The sequence below is a fragment of the Galeopterus variegatus genome, unplaced genomic scaffold (genome assembly GCF_000696425.1).
Source record: "Galeopterus variegatus unplaced genomic scaffold, G_variegatus-3.0.2 Scaffold385, whole genome shotgun sequence".
Taxonomy (NCBI): domain Eukaryota; kingdom Metazoa; phylum Chordata; class Mammalia; order Dermoptera; family Cynocephalidae; genus Galeopterus; species Galeopterus variegatus.
In genome coordinates this window covers 661,674-678,470 of record NW_007726496.1, presented here as the reverse complement: position 1 = coordinate 678,470, position 16,797 = coordinate 661,674, and the positions used below count along the sequence as shown (strand labels likewise).

At 42.9% G+C, this 16,797-nt stretch overlaps 1 protein-coding gene across 1 annotated transcript in view; it reads left to right on the top strand.

The window, feature by feature from the left end:
* The window catches only part of MCC (mutated in colorectal cancers), a 124,224-nt gene that overhangs the window by 12,958 nt on the left and 94,469 nt on the right, over window positions 1–16,797 (top strand). The window contains exons 3-4 of the mRNA XM_008568188.1: window positions 603–745; window positions 11,644–11,786. Coding sequence (XP_008566410.1) covers window positions 603–745; window positions 11,644–11,786 — 286 coding nt within the window. The remainder of the gene's footprint in view (window positions 1–602; window positions 746–11,643; window positions 11,787–16,797) is intronic.

The following is a 16,797-nucleotide window of genomic DNA, read 5'->3' as shown; positions in this document are numbered from 1 at the left end:
TATTGGGAAGCACCAAATTCCCAGATTATGTAGCCAGAGAAGACATGGTGTTATACTGTTTAGAATTATTTGGTTGAAAAGTAACTGAAACCAGTACCCTGGCAAACTTCAGCGAAAACGGAGGGAGTTGGTAAAAGGAAAACCAAACAGCCAGAAAGGAACTTGGGAGGGAAACTCTGGAGATATAAGTAGCAGGAATTAAGGGACAATCTCTTCAGGTTAGTCAGTGCATTGACTCCATGCAACCTATGGTGCACTCACTCAAGACTCAGGTTCCCAGAAGAAGGTGTCTGATGGATCCAGCTTGGGCCACTTGCCCCTTTCTTGGCTAGAGGAAAGCAGGGTACTTGTATAGTCAAACGAAGACTGTGGACTCTGTGCAGTGGCTGAGGGAACATTCCCAAAGAGAGAATGAGTACTAGAAAGGCAAAGACTCAGGTGTCCTTCAGGGCCGTGGCCAGCCAGTGACCGGTCATATGTTTTACATATTTTGGGCATATTCAGTGTTGAGGTTGTGATGGTTTGAGGCCATAATACTGAGAATCACTCATCCCTGGGTATGTCAACTCACCTGTCCCTCTGTCCCTTTCTCTTGATTCTAGTGTGAGCAGTCCCACCTCATGAGAGAACATGAGGATGTGCAGGAGCGGACGACACTTCGGTACGAGGAGCGCATCACAGAACTCCACAGCATCATTGCTGAGCTCAATAAGAAGATAGACCGTTTGCAAGGCACCACCATCAGGTACGGGGGCTCCAGCCTGTGCTTTTTCTCTGCCCCTCTGTGCTATAACCTGGGTCTTGGAGTTGAAGTAGCACCTATGAATTATAACAGTGTTTTCTTTGTAACTAAGTCTATAAAGTACTTTCTCTTTGCTTTATTAGCCATGTGCTTTTTCACTTCTGTTATTCTATTCTCATTTTGATCTTCACAATAACCCTGCAAGTTAGACAGAGTGGGAGTTGTGATCCTGTTTATTGATAAGGGTATGGAATCAGAAGTTGAATGAAATACTTTATTAACAAGTTCTAAATGGAGACCTTCTGTCTTAGACACCAGCGTCCCTTCCACCCCTTTTACTCACCGAGTCTGCTCTAGGTGTGTAAACTGTGTGCCTCCCTTGGAGATTCTGAGAGGCTCATGAATGTGGCTTTTAACTACGCATTAGGTAGGCTTCTAGATGATCTAATAATGTTTTAAGCTTACTTCAAGTTGCTTTATCAACTCTGACTTATCCTCTTGCCAGACTCCTAATTGGGGCCATGGTGAGATTTGAACCATCATTTTACTGGTAAAAAAGCTGAGGCTTAAATGTAGTAAATGCCTTGAAGTTACACTTAGCACAGGGAGAGGTGGAATTAACACCTAGAATATTTCTTCCTTAATTTTCTTTCCATAAAAGTGACTGTCAACGATTCTGCTTTCCTTTGCTCACCAATCAGTTGGCCCCTAAGTCTCCTACACACAGGTTGGTTGTGTCTGCTCTGCTGTTCAGAGGAGGGGCTTGCTTTAAGTGACTTACTGAGCCAAGGATGAGAACTTTTATCTTCCTGGAGGTGCTCAGGGAACAGCCTGGAGAAAAGCAAATGGTCGGCCCCTACCTTTTTGGAAAAAGTGAGCTTTGTTTGCTGAATACTTATACAAACTACAATTAAAGCCATTTTAGAGGCCGCTCCTTTAAACTCTCCCTCTAGAAGTCCTGGGTTAGAGGAAAATTTGGATGCATTTTGTTCCAACTATGAGAGTCACAGTAATGACGGGGCTTCTTTATGAGGGTACTGATGGGCATCTGTTTTCTGGGTCAAATTGTGGAAAAATTTGCACTGAGCTAGAGCCACACAATAAATTTCATATTCCAGTTTAGAACCTCAAGGCTTTTAAATTGTATCCTGGTCATCCACGGTGATTGTAGGTTAGCAATGCATGAGCAGAGAAGAACCTTCGGTCCAAAGAAATGATTATAGCAGATTTAAAGGAGCCTGTCAGAGGACATTGACTAATTTGTAATTTCCATTAAAACATGTTGCACTTTTAAACACTTGAAAAGGTGAAAGTAAATGGGCTCAGTGAATTGTGAAAAAAGTATACCACACGTCACCTGGAAAACTCAATTTCAGGATGTTAAAATTGAATGTAATGGCCGAACTGCTTCATGTTAAAATACAGTGAACTTCTTGACCATAAGCTTTATCAGTGCCTTTTATTTAAAAGAAGATTGCATCTGTGCAGATATCATATTAAATTCTGCCAGTTCTCATTATGTAAATGAGCTGGCCCCTCCTTAAGGAGACTCTGCAAGACTGGAAGACATGTAACATATGGGCCAGTGAAACAAGGCTCTTCTTGTCCTCTGAGCTCCTGAGGCTAAGGCATCTCCCTAGCCCTGAGCACTCCAGGAAATTGGTTTGGCCTCAGCTCCCAAAATGCTGTGATAGGCCCAGTGCTATAGGAACCAGGCACCTTGGATGAATTCTGACTGCCCCAGCATACCCAGGCTCTAGAGAAATGATCATCATAATTAGTCAGGTACAAGGCTAGTACCATCTACAATTTGTTGTCACTTCAGTCTGGGCCTGAATTAGGAATTTATTAAATAATCTGAAAAATTATTAATAATGGAATAGTTTAAGTAAGCTATGGAATATCCACACTTAAGCAACACTGAGTTGCTTAAAGCAATAAAGTAACAATCTCATAGTTTAAAATGTTTGTGTCATGTCACAATCAGAAAACCAGGGACCTTCTGTGACTGCCCTACAAGATTCTCCTATCTCTTGTAGCCACAGGGCTAATGTAGCCAGGAATCAGATACCTCAGGTTGCTGAATTCCAATGTAAGTCAAATTTGCAGCCACATCAGATCTCATAGGTGAAAATTAAGCATTAATAGGAAAACATGAGAAGGTGAGAGTTCAAATGGGGGCATTTAAGTAGATTCAAATGAATCCAAATACCTTGAGACTGTAAATCCCACTGAGCTTCCCTTCCTGCAGAAACTGTAAATGAGCTTCCTTTCCTTTCCTTCCCCATCTGATAAAACTAGTCCTACCTTGCTTGGAGACACTAATGAGCTCATCCCAGGTATGGGATGGCAGATACATTCATGTCCCATTCTTATTCCATTTCTCTTTATCTTTAGGCCTAAAAGTAGTCAAGTTCCATCATGCCCCTCGGGGCTAAATAGAAAATCCATCCTGGGAATATATAGCTAAAACACCAGAAGATTTGTTAGATTTTGTTCATTTATATTCACAGAATATTGGGGGGGATATGCGTGGGATTAGGACCAAAGAGTTGTAACCAGGGAGGGAGGAATGTAGTGTTGGATTGATGATGACTTTGTTGATATGACTGTTCTTGCCAGAGATTTTGGATTAACTGTGTTAGCTCCAGCAGTTTGATTAACTGAAAACTAGGCTCAATGGAGGATGATATCAAATGATGTGGAACTGCCAGAACTTCCCTAGCATAATGTAAAAGGAGTCCAGAGCCTAGGGAGTCAGAAATGTTGGGTGGGAAATGACATATTTAACATGCAGTCTTTGGTGCCACTGGACTACTGGAGTCAGTGTGGGCTTGGTCATTGGTCAACAGGGCTGTATTATTAATCAGAAGGATTTGACCTGTATGGGTCTTTGATAGTCGCTGAATTGATCATGGTTTCTCTAGAACTGATATAAATGGATAGCCTACAAAAGTTTTACTTGATCTTTGTAAGCAAAAAAAACTATGATCTGGTGAACAGAGATTTGACTTACAGTCACAATGGAGAATGATGGCCTGTTGTCCAATTCCCTTACCTGATCCAGTTCACAGAGTCAGAGCCCCTTGAATGAAGGTGAAGATATATACAATCCTGCCACAACTAGGTACAGTAAATCTCCCTTCTACCCCTTCCACACATAACTATAAACACTTTTAAGGGGGGCTGCACAGTGGGGAAAAGAGAAAAGTATTCTTGAGTAGTTACTGGACACTGGCTCTGAGCTAATGATAGTTCCTGGACATCCAAAATGCCAGTAGTCTACCGGTCAGAGTGGGGACTTCAGAAGGGAGTCCGCTCGGGCTCCCTTAACAAAATATCATAGACTAGGTGGCTTAAACAGCAGAAGTTTATTTTTCACAGTTCTGGAGTCTGGTAAGTCCACTATCAAGATGCCAGCTAATTCAGTTCTACAGTGAGGGTGTCTTACTGACTTTGCAACTGACCTTCTTCTCACTGTGTCCTCACGTGGGAGAAGAGAGAATGAGGAATCAAGCTATCTGGTGAGGGCACTAATTACGAGGACCCCACCCTTGTGACCTCACCTAATTACCTACAAGGGCCCATCTCCAAATACCGTCACATTAGGGGTTAGGCTTCAACATAGGAATTCGAGGAGGACACAATTCAGTCCATAACAGGAAGTCAGGTGTCAAGTGTCACTATGGCCTGAATCCATCACACAGTGGACCTAGTTAGGGCACCATCTGAGTAACCTTTTTCAGTGCCCTGGAGATGTGGTAAATGCTCCCAACTAGCAACAGTATGTGGTGCTGCTCTTCTTGGATCCAGAGACCAAGATGGGAAGTAGGAGCATCTCTCCTTACTCATACATCTAAACCCCACTTTCAAAAATTACTGTTACTTATTCTTGCAACTTTGACCTCTGATACTTCATAAGTCTTACTTCTCAAGGGGACAATGCTTCCACCAGAGAATGTAAAAATGGTTTCATTGACTGTCATCTGGCCCTTTGGGGCACCTCATGCCACTGAACCAACAAGCAAAGAAGGGGGTTACTGTACTAGCTGGGGTGAGTACCAAGGGGAAATTGGGTTGTTGCTCTACTGTGGGGTAGCGAGGACTATTTCCAAAACCCATGGGATTCTTCAGGATACCTCTTAGAAATTGCCCAGTGGTCATAGTAGATTAGAGCAGCCCACTACAGGTCAGACCACTAAGGACTAGGCCATTCAGGAATAAAGATTTTGGATCACTTCACTAGGAAAAGAACTAATTCTAACCAGCTCAGATGCTGGACAAACACAAAGGAAAAATGAATTTCCTATTAGAAGGAAGTTGTAAATAACAACTATAGCCTCATGACCAGTTGCAGAAAAGATGGCTAGGCTATGCATATTTTCTTGCTTGTTTATGTATATATGCATTTCCTATTTTCCACTATTATTTTACATAAGGTGAGTTAGTATTGGTGAAACTTATAATTTAGTACTTAGGTTCCTTGATATTTAAGTGGGTTTGGCATTGAACTAGAAGAGGGGTGAAGGTCACCTTACAGATACAGTAACTCAAGGTATTCTGGGTCTCTCATTTTGAGAAGAAGGTGAGCTCATTTAAATTGAATTAAAGGATGTTTAGAGAAGGTTGCTGTTATTACTTCTGAATTCGAGAAGGTGTGTATAGTCAGTCACTGAGTAGCCAAGAGGGTAGGCTGCAATGGATATTGTCTGGCACTTGGTACCATTCCCACCCCTCTCTGTGTTCCCCCCAGAATCAAAGAGGGCCTGTACCCTGAGGACTACTTCCCAGACCCTTTTACCAACTGGGTTCTGGATAGATTTTGGCTCTGCCAAAAAGATGCACCCACATGGGCTTAGAAGGCAGAAGGAGGTGGGAGCCATTCTCCCTCAGGCCACGGTGGCAGCTGATGTACAGGCTTTGGTGGGAACAAAGTTCTGCCTTGACCGGCCAGACCCTGGAGCTGTGAGCAGGTGTAAAGTCAGCAGTGGTTTCCCGATCTCTGAGGGGACCACAGCTGTGATGGCAAATCTGACAGCTCCTGACAGCCTTCACTCACCCTGCTCTTCTCCCGCCCGTCCAATCATTTTGCAAACACAGAACTGCCTACATTAAATCCTTTCTACTCGAAACATCCAGTGCAGTTTGTTTTCCTAACTAAACCCTACCTAATGCATCATAAATCCCATGTCCTAGCAATAAACACTGAACATTTTATAATATGGCCTTCTAAAAAATTGTATTCATGAATAGTTTAAACAAATTGGATCATACAACATACATTGTTTTGTAATATGTTCTTTTCACTTAACTGTGTTATGAGTGGCTTTTTTTTCATGTTCATATTACTTGGGTAGATTATATAAAATGGAAAAATACATCAGTAGCTCACTTTGGATCTGAAAAGAAAAAAAAAATGATGTCTAAGCAAATTAAATGTGAGATATTGCATTTCCCAAGGAGGTTATTTTCTTTTCTCGTAAGCTACTTTCTTAACGTCAACCTTTCACTGCCAGCTCTCATGAGTAGTCTGTGTACTGTGCTTAATTTCCCATTTGCTTGTTAGTATACTGTAATCTGGCTTCTGACCCCAACAGTTTACTAAAACTCCTTTTGCTATGGACTGAATTGTGTCCACCCTACCCCCTGCCAAATTCATATGTTGAAGCCCTAATTGCCAATGTTGAGGGTATTTGGAGATGAGGCCTTTGGGAGGTGATTAGGGTTAGGTGAGGCTATTAGGGTGAGGCCCTCACGATGAGATACTGCCCTTATAAGAAGAGACACGTTCTTCTTCTGCTCATATAGTCTCTCCACTCTCTCTCCATCCCCCCACCCCCACACCATGCGAGGACACAGGGAGAAGGCAGCCATCTGCCAGCCAGGAAGAGAGCCCTCACCAGAAACCAGCCATGCTGGTACCCTGATAATAGAGAACCTAACCTCCACTGCTGTGAGAAAACATATTTCTGTTTTTTGATCCACTCAAGTCTAAGGTATTTTATTATAGTATCCTGAGCTAACATACCTTTATTGAAAATCACCAATTTCTTAACCAAAAATCCAGTGATTAATTTTTTTTTCTTGTTACTGATTCTTTTCTACTAGTAATGAACCTTTCTACCTTTTCTAAGTTAGTCCTTCTTGATATGCTGTTCTTAAAACTCTAGGACATGGCAGGTCCTGGATCTTCTTTTCTTTCCCTGGGATCCATCCTCAGCCTAGGCTCTTATCCTGGGCTCTTTCCCCCACACCTTTCACCTGCATGGCAGCAGCCCCAAGGCACCGACCCCTCCTGTCTGTGGTCTCAGCATTGGCACTTAACCTTTCTGCTTCCTCATCTGCAAAATCCCCATCATTTGGGGCCAGAGGTGATATCCAAAGTCTCTGTCCACTGTAACATAATCTGACTTCTAGGATTTCAGGCCTGCACCATGAGCTTGATCTTTCTCCTGATCTTTGAGCCCTCACTTCCACCTGTGTGCTGCATCTCAAAACCTCTATTTCCCAGCAAAACATGTAGTTCAGATAAGTTATTGCCTAAAAAGTAAAATAAATGAAATAAAAATAAAATCAAGAAAGATGAGATATATCGCTCTCTCCCTGTCTTCCTATGTGGTATATATCAAGCCTTTGTTCAATATTTGGAAGGTTTTATATATGGATCTTACATCTGATCTTGTTAAGACAAGGATGGGTTATTATATCCATTCAAAATCCCGTTTGTTCAGTTATTCGCTGAAAGATTCGTAGATGAGTCTGACCTTCCTCTGTGTAATATGGAAAAGTAAGAGGAAGTAGAATTGAAGGAAAAAGCAGGACTTACTCATTATTTATTTCCTGCAGTAGATTCTTTAAGAAAACTGAAAGGAATACATTTCCTCCCTACATTTAAAAATCTTTGTTTTTTAAAAGATTGCTAGCCATCTCAGGGCAAGTCTACCTTTAACTGTAAAAAAAAGAATGTGGTTCAACAAAAAAACACAAGGTCAGGTAGGCTGGGATAGCTGGCCACAATTGACTGACAGCTGCGAAGGCAGGAGGATGACCATCTGGGTCTTCTTCACAAATCTTTCCAATCCAGTGACAAAGCATGAATGTTCACCACCGAATCAAATGGATATGTGGATAGTGAATGATGCAATATTTTATCAAATACTGCTGACTCCACAGTGCTCCAGCTTGAAGTCTGGAAAGCATGATAAAAATTATACTTTCATTGACTTCCCTTTTCTGATTAGACCATTTTACCTTAGCCAATAATAACAAAGAATCTTTAAAATTAAAAAGCAAAAACAAATCTTTCCCTTAGGCCATGACATATAGTGTTGTTTCATTGGTACTAAATTTCGGAATTAGGCTGTGCTACTATTTGCATAATCTTGGGCAAATTACTTCACCTTATTTATAAAATACAGGTATTGATCCCAGCTTAGATGGTCTTTAAGGTCCTTTCCAGTCTGCCAATTTGTGACTTTTCTGCCCCTGCTGGTCATTGCATAGGCCTGTGTACAACCGAATGTACAATCCAAATGCCCTAAAGGAGGCATTTGTTCTGTTTTGTTGTTTAGGCTAGTAGCAAGCATTAATCATTGCAACTCAAAGCAACTTGGCAGCACTTCACAATGCTTCTAAGTGAATGAAATAATGTACATTTAGGATCCTGTGAGGTGATCCTTTATGTTCCAAAGACAAACACCTGAGAACTTTGTAACTTTATTATTATGAGACTACTACTACAAAGTATAATTATCAAAATTTTATCAGTTTATCAAAGCTTCTGTTTTTCTGGTTTAAGATGATCATTATTTGGACCTAACATTTTCCTCTCTTTCATCACCAGCATTAGCAGTTGGTGTTCTTTTGGGAGGCATTTCTTTTCCTGAGGAAATAAGTTACCACTTGACAGTAGTTACTCTATGTGCACCAAAAGGAAGTGGACCATAAAGTCATTTTGAGGTGATGACGCTGTGTCGTTAGCTAGACACCTTCGCCAGGTGGGTGACTCAGGGTTGTGCAGAGCAGCCTTGAAGGCACAACTCACAGTGTTGTCTCTGTAGAGTTGCCATGGCTCAGGAGAGTGTTGTTGACTTATTCCTTTGCTGTTGACGGACCAGTGCCCCTGAATGATGGAGAAGACCCCCAGTCAGCAGTCCGCTATGTAGACAGCAATCACAGATTGACTGTTGATTTGCAAAGGGCCCTGAGAGAGTTCGCTTTTGACATTTCCCAGGCCCAGGTTCCAACATCCTTTCAGGAATGATGCTGATGGGAGATGATAAGGATATGCAACTCCATGAATTTTTACCAAAGTCAGTGGGAGAAACAACAGGGCTGCACAGGCTTTCTAATATTTAGGCTCAGCTTAACCTTTTTATACCTTTTCTTTGCGGTACAAAACCTTCCCTGATCTACTCCCAGTGTAGCTTTCCACCTCTAATTACTATTTACTTTATTTGCATGTGTCATTTTTGTTCTAGAATACATATTATGATTACCGTGGGTGGAACATTAACCCGGGATCAGGTGCGTGTATCTCCTGCAGGGTCAAGGACACACACGTGCTGCACTTTCCTCCTCCTCATTTTATCTCTTTCCACACAACATCTTGGTAACATTTACTCCTTCCCCTGAATTCCTGGAGTTACCATGTTGTATTTTTATTTCTACACCTAACCCTGATTATTTGCTTCTTCCAGTACTGTTCTCCTTTTGATCAAAACTGCCCCGTCAACAAGTAGCCTGCGTGCCTCTCCAGCCTCCCATCTCCATCCTGTGCCCCATCCTGTGGTCTTAGCTCCCCTGAAACACTTGCTCCTCTTCAGGCTGCTCCATCCAGGACGTCTTCCCTGGTCACTACCCACCAGCAGCCCCACATGATCCTCCTGTGTCCACACACAGCCTCCTTCTTAGGTTGGAATTGGTCATGAACATACTTGACTCTTGGAAGACAGAATCCATCCAGTCTTCGCTTTCCTTTCCTTGTTTCGGTGCCCAGATATGTTGAATCCTTTGTTTTTCATGACACCAAAAACCTTGTGCCATAGATGACATTACTACTGCGGTATCATTCTCCTTCAGACTGTGTTCTGACCTCAGTAGGGAATATTTCTACACCCCTTCCCTATTCTCTCCTTTATAAAGTTCATCCTAGTAATCCCTAGAAGTAATTCAGTACAAAGCAGGAGATTTGGCAGAACTGTAGGTTTTGGAACCCGCCAAGCCAGGAGGGTTTAAGGTGGTTATTAAAGATTTGCAAATGCCATTTATAGCAGAGAAGCAGCAGCAGCAGCAGCATCACTCAGTTTCTTGGCTGTGAAACAGTCTCAGCCACGCTGAGGCTGATTACATTGGCCGTGCAACAGAGGTAATTTATTCATCATACACAGTCTCCCATTAACTAAAATCAGAATTTTAAGTCTTGACTGAAAGGAGAGCCAATGTGTCAGTGCACAATTACCCTCTAGACCAAAAAGGCCACTCTTGAGAGTATTTTTTAATTGTTTTCTTTCCTAAACCTAATTATTAGTGACTTTTGCAGATGTCTAATAATTAACTTATTCACAGAACATTAACCTATATTTTTTGCCTTCACCACTTCCATTCTAATTCATATTTTGAGTGGATAGGGTCTTTATATCTGGTTAAAGTCTTCCCAGTTTTCTGGGTGGCTTTTTTATTTTTTAAAAAAAAGCCTTATAAAGCAGAGGCTCAGCTGAATCCCTCCCTTGGGAAAATGTTGATTTCTTGAGCGTGCCAAGCACTGTGGAGAGTTTGTCACATTTCCCTTATAGATGCCTCTTTCCAGTTGCCTCTTCCCCAATCCCCAGTGATCACCACTCACCATCTTGGTCTACTCCAAACCCAAGACTGTAGACCTCCTGCCCGCTGGTTGTCAACAACTTAAAATGAATGATTAGAATGAATGCTGGGAAGATTTCTTCCTACCTTCTTCACAGACACCCTCCCCCTGAGGCTGACCTTCCCACCCGCTAAGATTTTCTCTTCTGGCTCACTTGCAAAATAGAGGCCTTTATGAGGGTTAATTTGGCATTCTGCACGCCTGTGTCCAGCGTGCATGTGGTGACGGTGGAGGTGTGGGGAAGGGCAGTGCGCATGCTTTGAAATATATACTACAATTCTAGGTTTTCTTAGCTTGCTAATAGCATAGTTCAGAGACCAAAGGTCGAGGGATCCATGAAGGACTGAGAAGAGGTGGGAGCGCGTGAGCAGATGACACATGACTGTGTTTAAATGTCATCTTCCTGTTAGCAAATGCAAACTGAAGGAAGTAGACCTTTGACTGGGATTCTTAGCCACTGTTTCCATTCTCCTCCTCACCCCATCCTCTTTCCCGCCCCCTGACTCTACTTTCTCTGGGGATAATAAGCCTGGTCTTTTCTAGCCATGCTGATCCACATACCTCTCACAGGGTCCAGTTTGATCTGCACATATGAGATGCTGGTTTCCTAGTAGCTCCAACCCCAGTACCTCCCTGCATCCTTTTCTAAGAAGAAAGCCCCCCAGTGGGACCGTCCAGGTGATGGGGGTGCCATTGCTGTTCAGACTCTTACTGTAGCCTCAGTGTTAGTCTTAGTCCTTCTTAACCTTAGAATTTGAGGTAATGAAGAAATGTGATTTCTTCAGGAAATCTTCGGAGGAGAGAAGTTTCTATAGGCTGCTAGGTGAATCTTGTTCAGAACATGGGTATGTGTGTGGGCACAGATGCAGCCTTTCAATTTCACGCACTGACTGTTTGGCCTGAAAGGAATCTTGGTTTGTGTGGCCTGGAACAGAGATGTCTTTTTTCTCTGAATGTCTTTTTCTTGTCCTTAAAGACATTCTCTAGGGATCTGTCCGACATCTTCTGTCAGTGGTGGTTGACTCTCCTTTTTTCTCAGGGAGGAAGATGAGTACTCTGAGCTGCGATCAGAACTCAGCCAGAGTCAACAGGAAGTCAACGAGGACTCTCGAAGCGTGGATCAGGACCAGACCTCTGTCTCTATCCCCGAAAACCAGTCCACCATGGTCACTGCCGACATGGGTGAGTCTGCCTGCCCTTGCTCAGAGTTTGGTTTCTGGATTGTAAAGGGAATTTTAGAAACATGAGGCAGCCTGAATTATAATTTAATTAATTATTCAAGGAGTTTGAGTGGATGAAGGGACATCTATTTCAGTCCCTTATGCAATACTTTGTTGGTTGAAATGGAACCGAAGAGCTGAATTAGATTTCTGCCCTGACATGATTGTGATTCAAACATATGTCACTCTGCTTAAAAATTCTGGAAGCTGGGAACCAGTTAAAAAGGCTATTGCTGTGTGTTCCAAGTTGTAGTGATATCTGAACTACTATGGTGGGAGTGGAAGGATTGAAACAGTAGTAACACATTGCAGGGGAAGAACCCAATAGGCTTAACAACTGTTGGGTAAGAAGGAGGAATCCAAAATTACTCCAACATGTTGATCCTAAGTGACTAAGAGACTGATCATATTCTTTAGTGAAGAAGTTTGGTTGAGAAATGACTTGGGAAATAGTCATATGATGTTTGAGGTTGTAGAGAAATATCCATGTGGAAATATCAGGTACAATGTATTGAACTTACTATTGGGTCTTGCAATTGTATGAAAAATAAAGTATTTTAAAAATGAAAGCGAATAGGGAAACAATAGAGCTTGTTTGTTGCATGTGCGTGGGTAGTAAATTGTCAAATGAAATGTTCTAACTGTGGGTTTAAACAATAGAGTGACAGTATTGTTTCTTGAAGCTTGTTTGTTGCATGTGCGTGGGTAGTAAATTGTCAAATGAAATGTTCTAACTGTGGGTTGCAGTCATAATGTTGCAAAACCACTGGTCTACTTGGAAATGCCTGCCTGGATGTTTGGAGAGAGACTGAGGTTGTGGATAGAGGCTCTGAAGTTATATGAGCTAAGGTGATCCCTGTGGTTGAAAGATATAGAATCAAAAGAAGGAGGAGCTCTATGTCTTAGGAAATGTTCCCATTAGGGGGAGAGACGGGAAAAGAACCAGAAGAATTAAGAGTAAGTATAGTGAGGTTTCACAGAACTTAAATTTAATTGGGGAGAGAGATTTTAATTAAACATTACACATTTATGTTTAATTATAAACCTATATAAATGCTGTAACATTATGGAACATAGCACCATGATAGTGTGCCAAGGTAATTTAATTCAGTCTAGGGTTCTGGGAAGGCTTCCTCTAAGAAGTGACATTTCAGTAGGACATTTCAGTGAGGTGGGGAATGCATTTGAAGAGGTGGAAGAAGATCATGGTGAATGGGGGGCACAGAGGTTGAGAGGGAGGCTGGAGAGGTAAGCAGGGCAGATCACACAGTCTTGTAGACCATGATGGAGAGTGACCCACTAGGAGCCACTGAAATATTTTAATAGTGGAGGAAGGGGCACAAGATGATCAGAGTTGCATTTGAATCCATCACTCTGCAGTGTGTATAGGCTAGCTAGAAAACCATTGCAAAAGTTTATCTGGGCAAAATTGTTGCTAGGATTAGGGTGGTGGTAATGAGATATAGAAAAGAAGATGGGTGTAGATGGGTGTAGAAAAGGTATAAAACTGGAAAGATTTGCTGAAGGGTTGGAAACAGGGTGAAGGTGAAGGGTGTGTGTGTGTGTGTGTGTGTGTGTCCAGGTGAAGGGTGTGTGTGTGTGTGTGTGCGCACGCGTGTGCGTGCGCGCACGCGTGCATGAATCCCATAAGAGTGTGGTTTGCACAGTAGATGAACTGTGGGGCCACTTACCTGTGTGCGCGCGCGTGCATGAATCCCATAAGAGTGTGGTTTGCACAGTAGATGAACTGTGGGGCCACTTACCAGTATGGGATAAGGGCCAGGTGGTTTTGCTTTGAATTTTGTTTTGCTTGGGTTGGGAAGAACATGGAGATCGTGTGTTTTGTTTGGACATGAGTTTGAGGTGTCTTGAGATAGCTACCTGAAAGAAGGCAGTGGGTATTCAGATGAGAAGCCAAGAGGCGAGAGGTCTGGGCTGAAGAACAGCAGTGGGAGATGCCAGGTTGTTCACAGATGGTAACTGAAGCAGTGGAAGTGATGCACAGACAGTGAGCCGTGGAGAGAGCCTGCGACTAAGCCTTGGGGGCCCCCAGAGCTCGAGACAGGGATGTGCCTCCTCAGAAAGCTTTCTCAGGAGCTCCAGTCTCTGTAAATGCCCCATTTGTTTCCTTCTTATATCACATTTAAATTTTAAATTATGTATTTGTATTTATTTGCTTGACCAACTCTCCCACTAAAACTCCATTAGGGAGAGCATACTTGTTTCATCTCTTAGTGTTATCTCCAGAGCCTGTCACCAGGCCTGGCACATGGCAGGTGTTCAAAGATACTTGTTGGAATGCATGAATGAAGCAATCAACCAATCGGCCAGAGATATAAGAAGAAAATGAGGACAGTGCTGTCCTGAAAGCCAGTGGGGCGGAGAAAGCTCCATTAAGGAAAAGTGGTCAGCAGTGTGAAGTGCTGCTGAGCCAGATAAGATGGTTTAGCTGCATCTAAGTCGCTGAGAGCTGTATGCTGATACCAGCGTAAGCCAGATGGAAATGTGTTGAGGAGGAGACACCTCCCCAGGCTCTAGTAGTTGTAACATAAAGCCCATGGTCTGGGTTCAAGTTAGTTTGGCTTCAGGCCAAAACTGCCTCCCTTAAACTAACCTAAACCCAGACCCCCGGCTTTATGTTACAACATATACAGTCCACTGCGACTTGGGCCAGAGTCCTACACGGCAAGTAGCAGCCAAGAAGTTCCCAACCACTGCAAAGGATCAGCCCTCAGCCCTACACTCATCCCTCTAATTGTTTCTCTCAAATTGTATTTTATGCAAGTAATAAGTGACCCATACTCCCAACAAAGTTTCATAATTAAGTAAGTTTGGGAAATGCAGAGATAAACCCACTTACATGGGCATTTTTCCTGGGGGACTTCTCGGAGCTCCTGACATGAGACAGCATGTTTAGCAGCAGCTTCCCCCAAAGGAGCCAGTATCTGCCTGTCCACAATACAGGGTATCTTTGCTTTCCTGAGTCATTCATCTCAAATCTTTTCTTTCCATCTTGTCCTTCATTTAAAAAAAATATGTGTTGATTGTAACCAGTGGTAGTATCTTTCCTGACAAGACTGAGCTCCTGGATGAGAGTGACCTCCTTTGCCCAGATGTTCTCTGCCCACACATAGAAGCCTTTATTCATTAATTCAACAAACGTACCCAGTGCTATGTGCTAGGTACTGGGGACATAAGTCATGGAAGGCCGCCGACCCCCTCGCCGGAGTCATGCAGCATCTCTCACTCTCTCACAGTCCTCTCTCCCCTTTCCCTGCTTTATTTTCCTTCATAGTTCTTAGCACAACCTGAGGATACATTGGGTTTGTATTTATTTACTAATGTGTTACTGGTATCTCTCCCACGCTAGAATGCAGGCTGCATGCAGGCAGGGGCTTTGGCTACCTTGTGTACCAGCCTAACAGTGCCGTGCGTAGGAGGCACTCAGATACTTGGAGTTCACAGTTCTTTCGAGGATAGGGAGAGGTCAATAGGAAAGACCCACAGTGGGGTCAGGACCATAAAAGAGGCTTCGGGGGAGCCCCTAATGATAACCTCAGGCAGGACATAGAAGTCACAGCTGAGCAGAAGTCGAAGGGCTAAGTGGGAGCAATACAGTGAAGAAAGGTGGGGCCAGGAGAGTGGTGGTCTGTGCAGAGGCAAATCTGCCAGGTCCCCAAGAGGACAGGCACTTGGGGACCACAAGGAGAGTTCATTAAGGCTGCAGCACAGAGTACAGTGTGCTTGTTAATTAGAGCTGACGGCCTGCCTCTTCTTACTCCTTTGCCATTTTCCAATAAAATTGTTTCAGTGGGGAGAAAAGCTTCCATATATAAACACTGTTATAGGAAATCATTAAAAAGCAGCCGTTTCATTATGGTTGCTGTATTTGCAAACCTGCATTAGCAACCCAGAGGTTTTCTTGAGCTGGATTTTATGCACAGAGTTTGCTGCTAAATTGTTTCAATGGGGAGAAAAGCTTCCATATATAAACACTGTTATAGGAAATCATTAAAAAGCAGCCATTTCATTATGGTTGCTGTATTTGCAAACCTGCATTAGCAACCCAGAGGTTTTCTTGAGCTGGAAAATTGTTTCAGTGGGGAGAAAAGCTTCCATATATAAACACTGTTATAGGAAATCATTAAAAAGCAGCCGTTTCATTATGGTTGCTGTATTTGCAAACCTGCATTAGCAACCCAGAGGTTTTCTTGAGCTGGATTTTATGCACAGAGTTTGCTGCAGTATATTTGCTGACCTTCAAAGATACCAGGAGGAAGTCCACCTGTTCACTTAGTCAAAAGGCATTTATCTCCTGTTTTCTAACCCCACCCGTCAGCCTGTCTGCCCCTTTAGTAAGCTGGCTCCTGGACACTCCTCTGGGCCTGGAGGAGTAAACCAGCAATTTAGAAAGTGCTTTGACTTACCTAAGCAGTCGAGTAAAGGAGAAAGGTCCCCAGTCTCTGTCACATTGCATCTTAAAATAAATTATATTACCTCCTTTCAAACCTTGTCACACAATTGTTTGAAAAATAAAGGTAATTAAATGGACAAAGCCAAGATGGGAATCATGTCTTAGAATTTTTATTTCCTCAATCTGTCAAAGAGTTGCAGATAAAAGAGAGACTGGATATAACAGCTTACATGCCTTGCTCACTTACTCTGTCAGGCATTTCCGTGTGTCCCTTATGTTTAATCCCCAACCTTGAAGGAGGCTCTGGAAGTCTCCTCACCTGTGAAATCAGGATGGCAAGGTTCAGAGAGGGTAAGTCACTTGCCCAAGGCTGCCCAGCTAAGAAGTTGTCTTCATTGTTGCTGCCCAGGTTTCTATAGATGCTTTATGTGTCCCTTATGTTTAATCCCCAACCTTGAAGGAGGCTCTGGAAGTCTCCTCACCTGTGAAATCAGGATAGCAAGGTTCAGAGAGGGTAAGTCACTTGCCCAAGGCTGCCCAGCTAAGAAGTTGTCTTCAT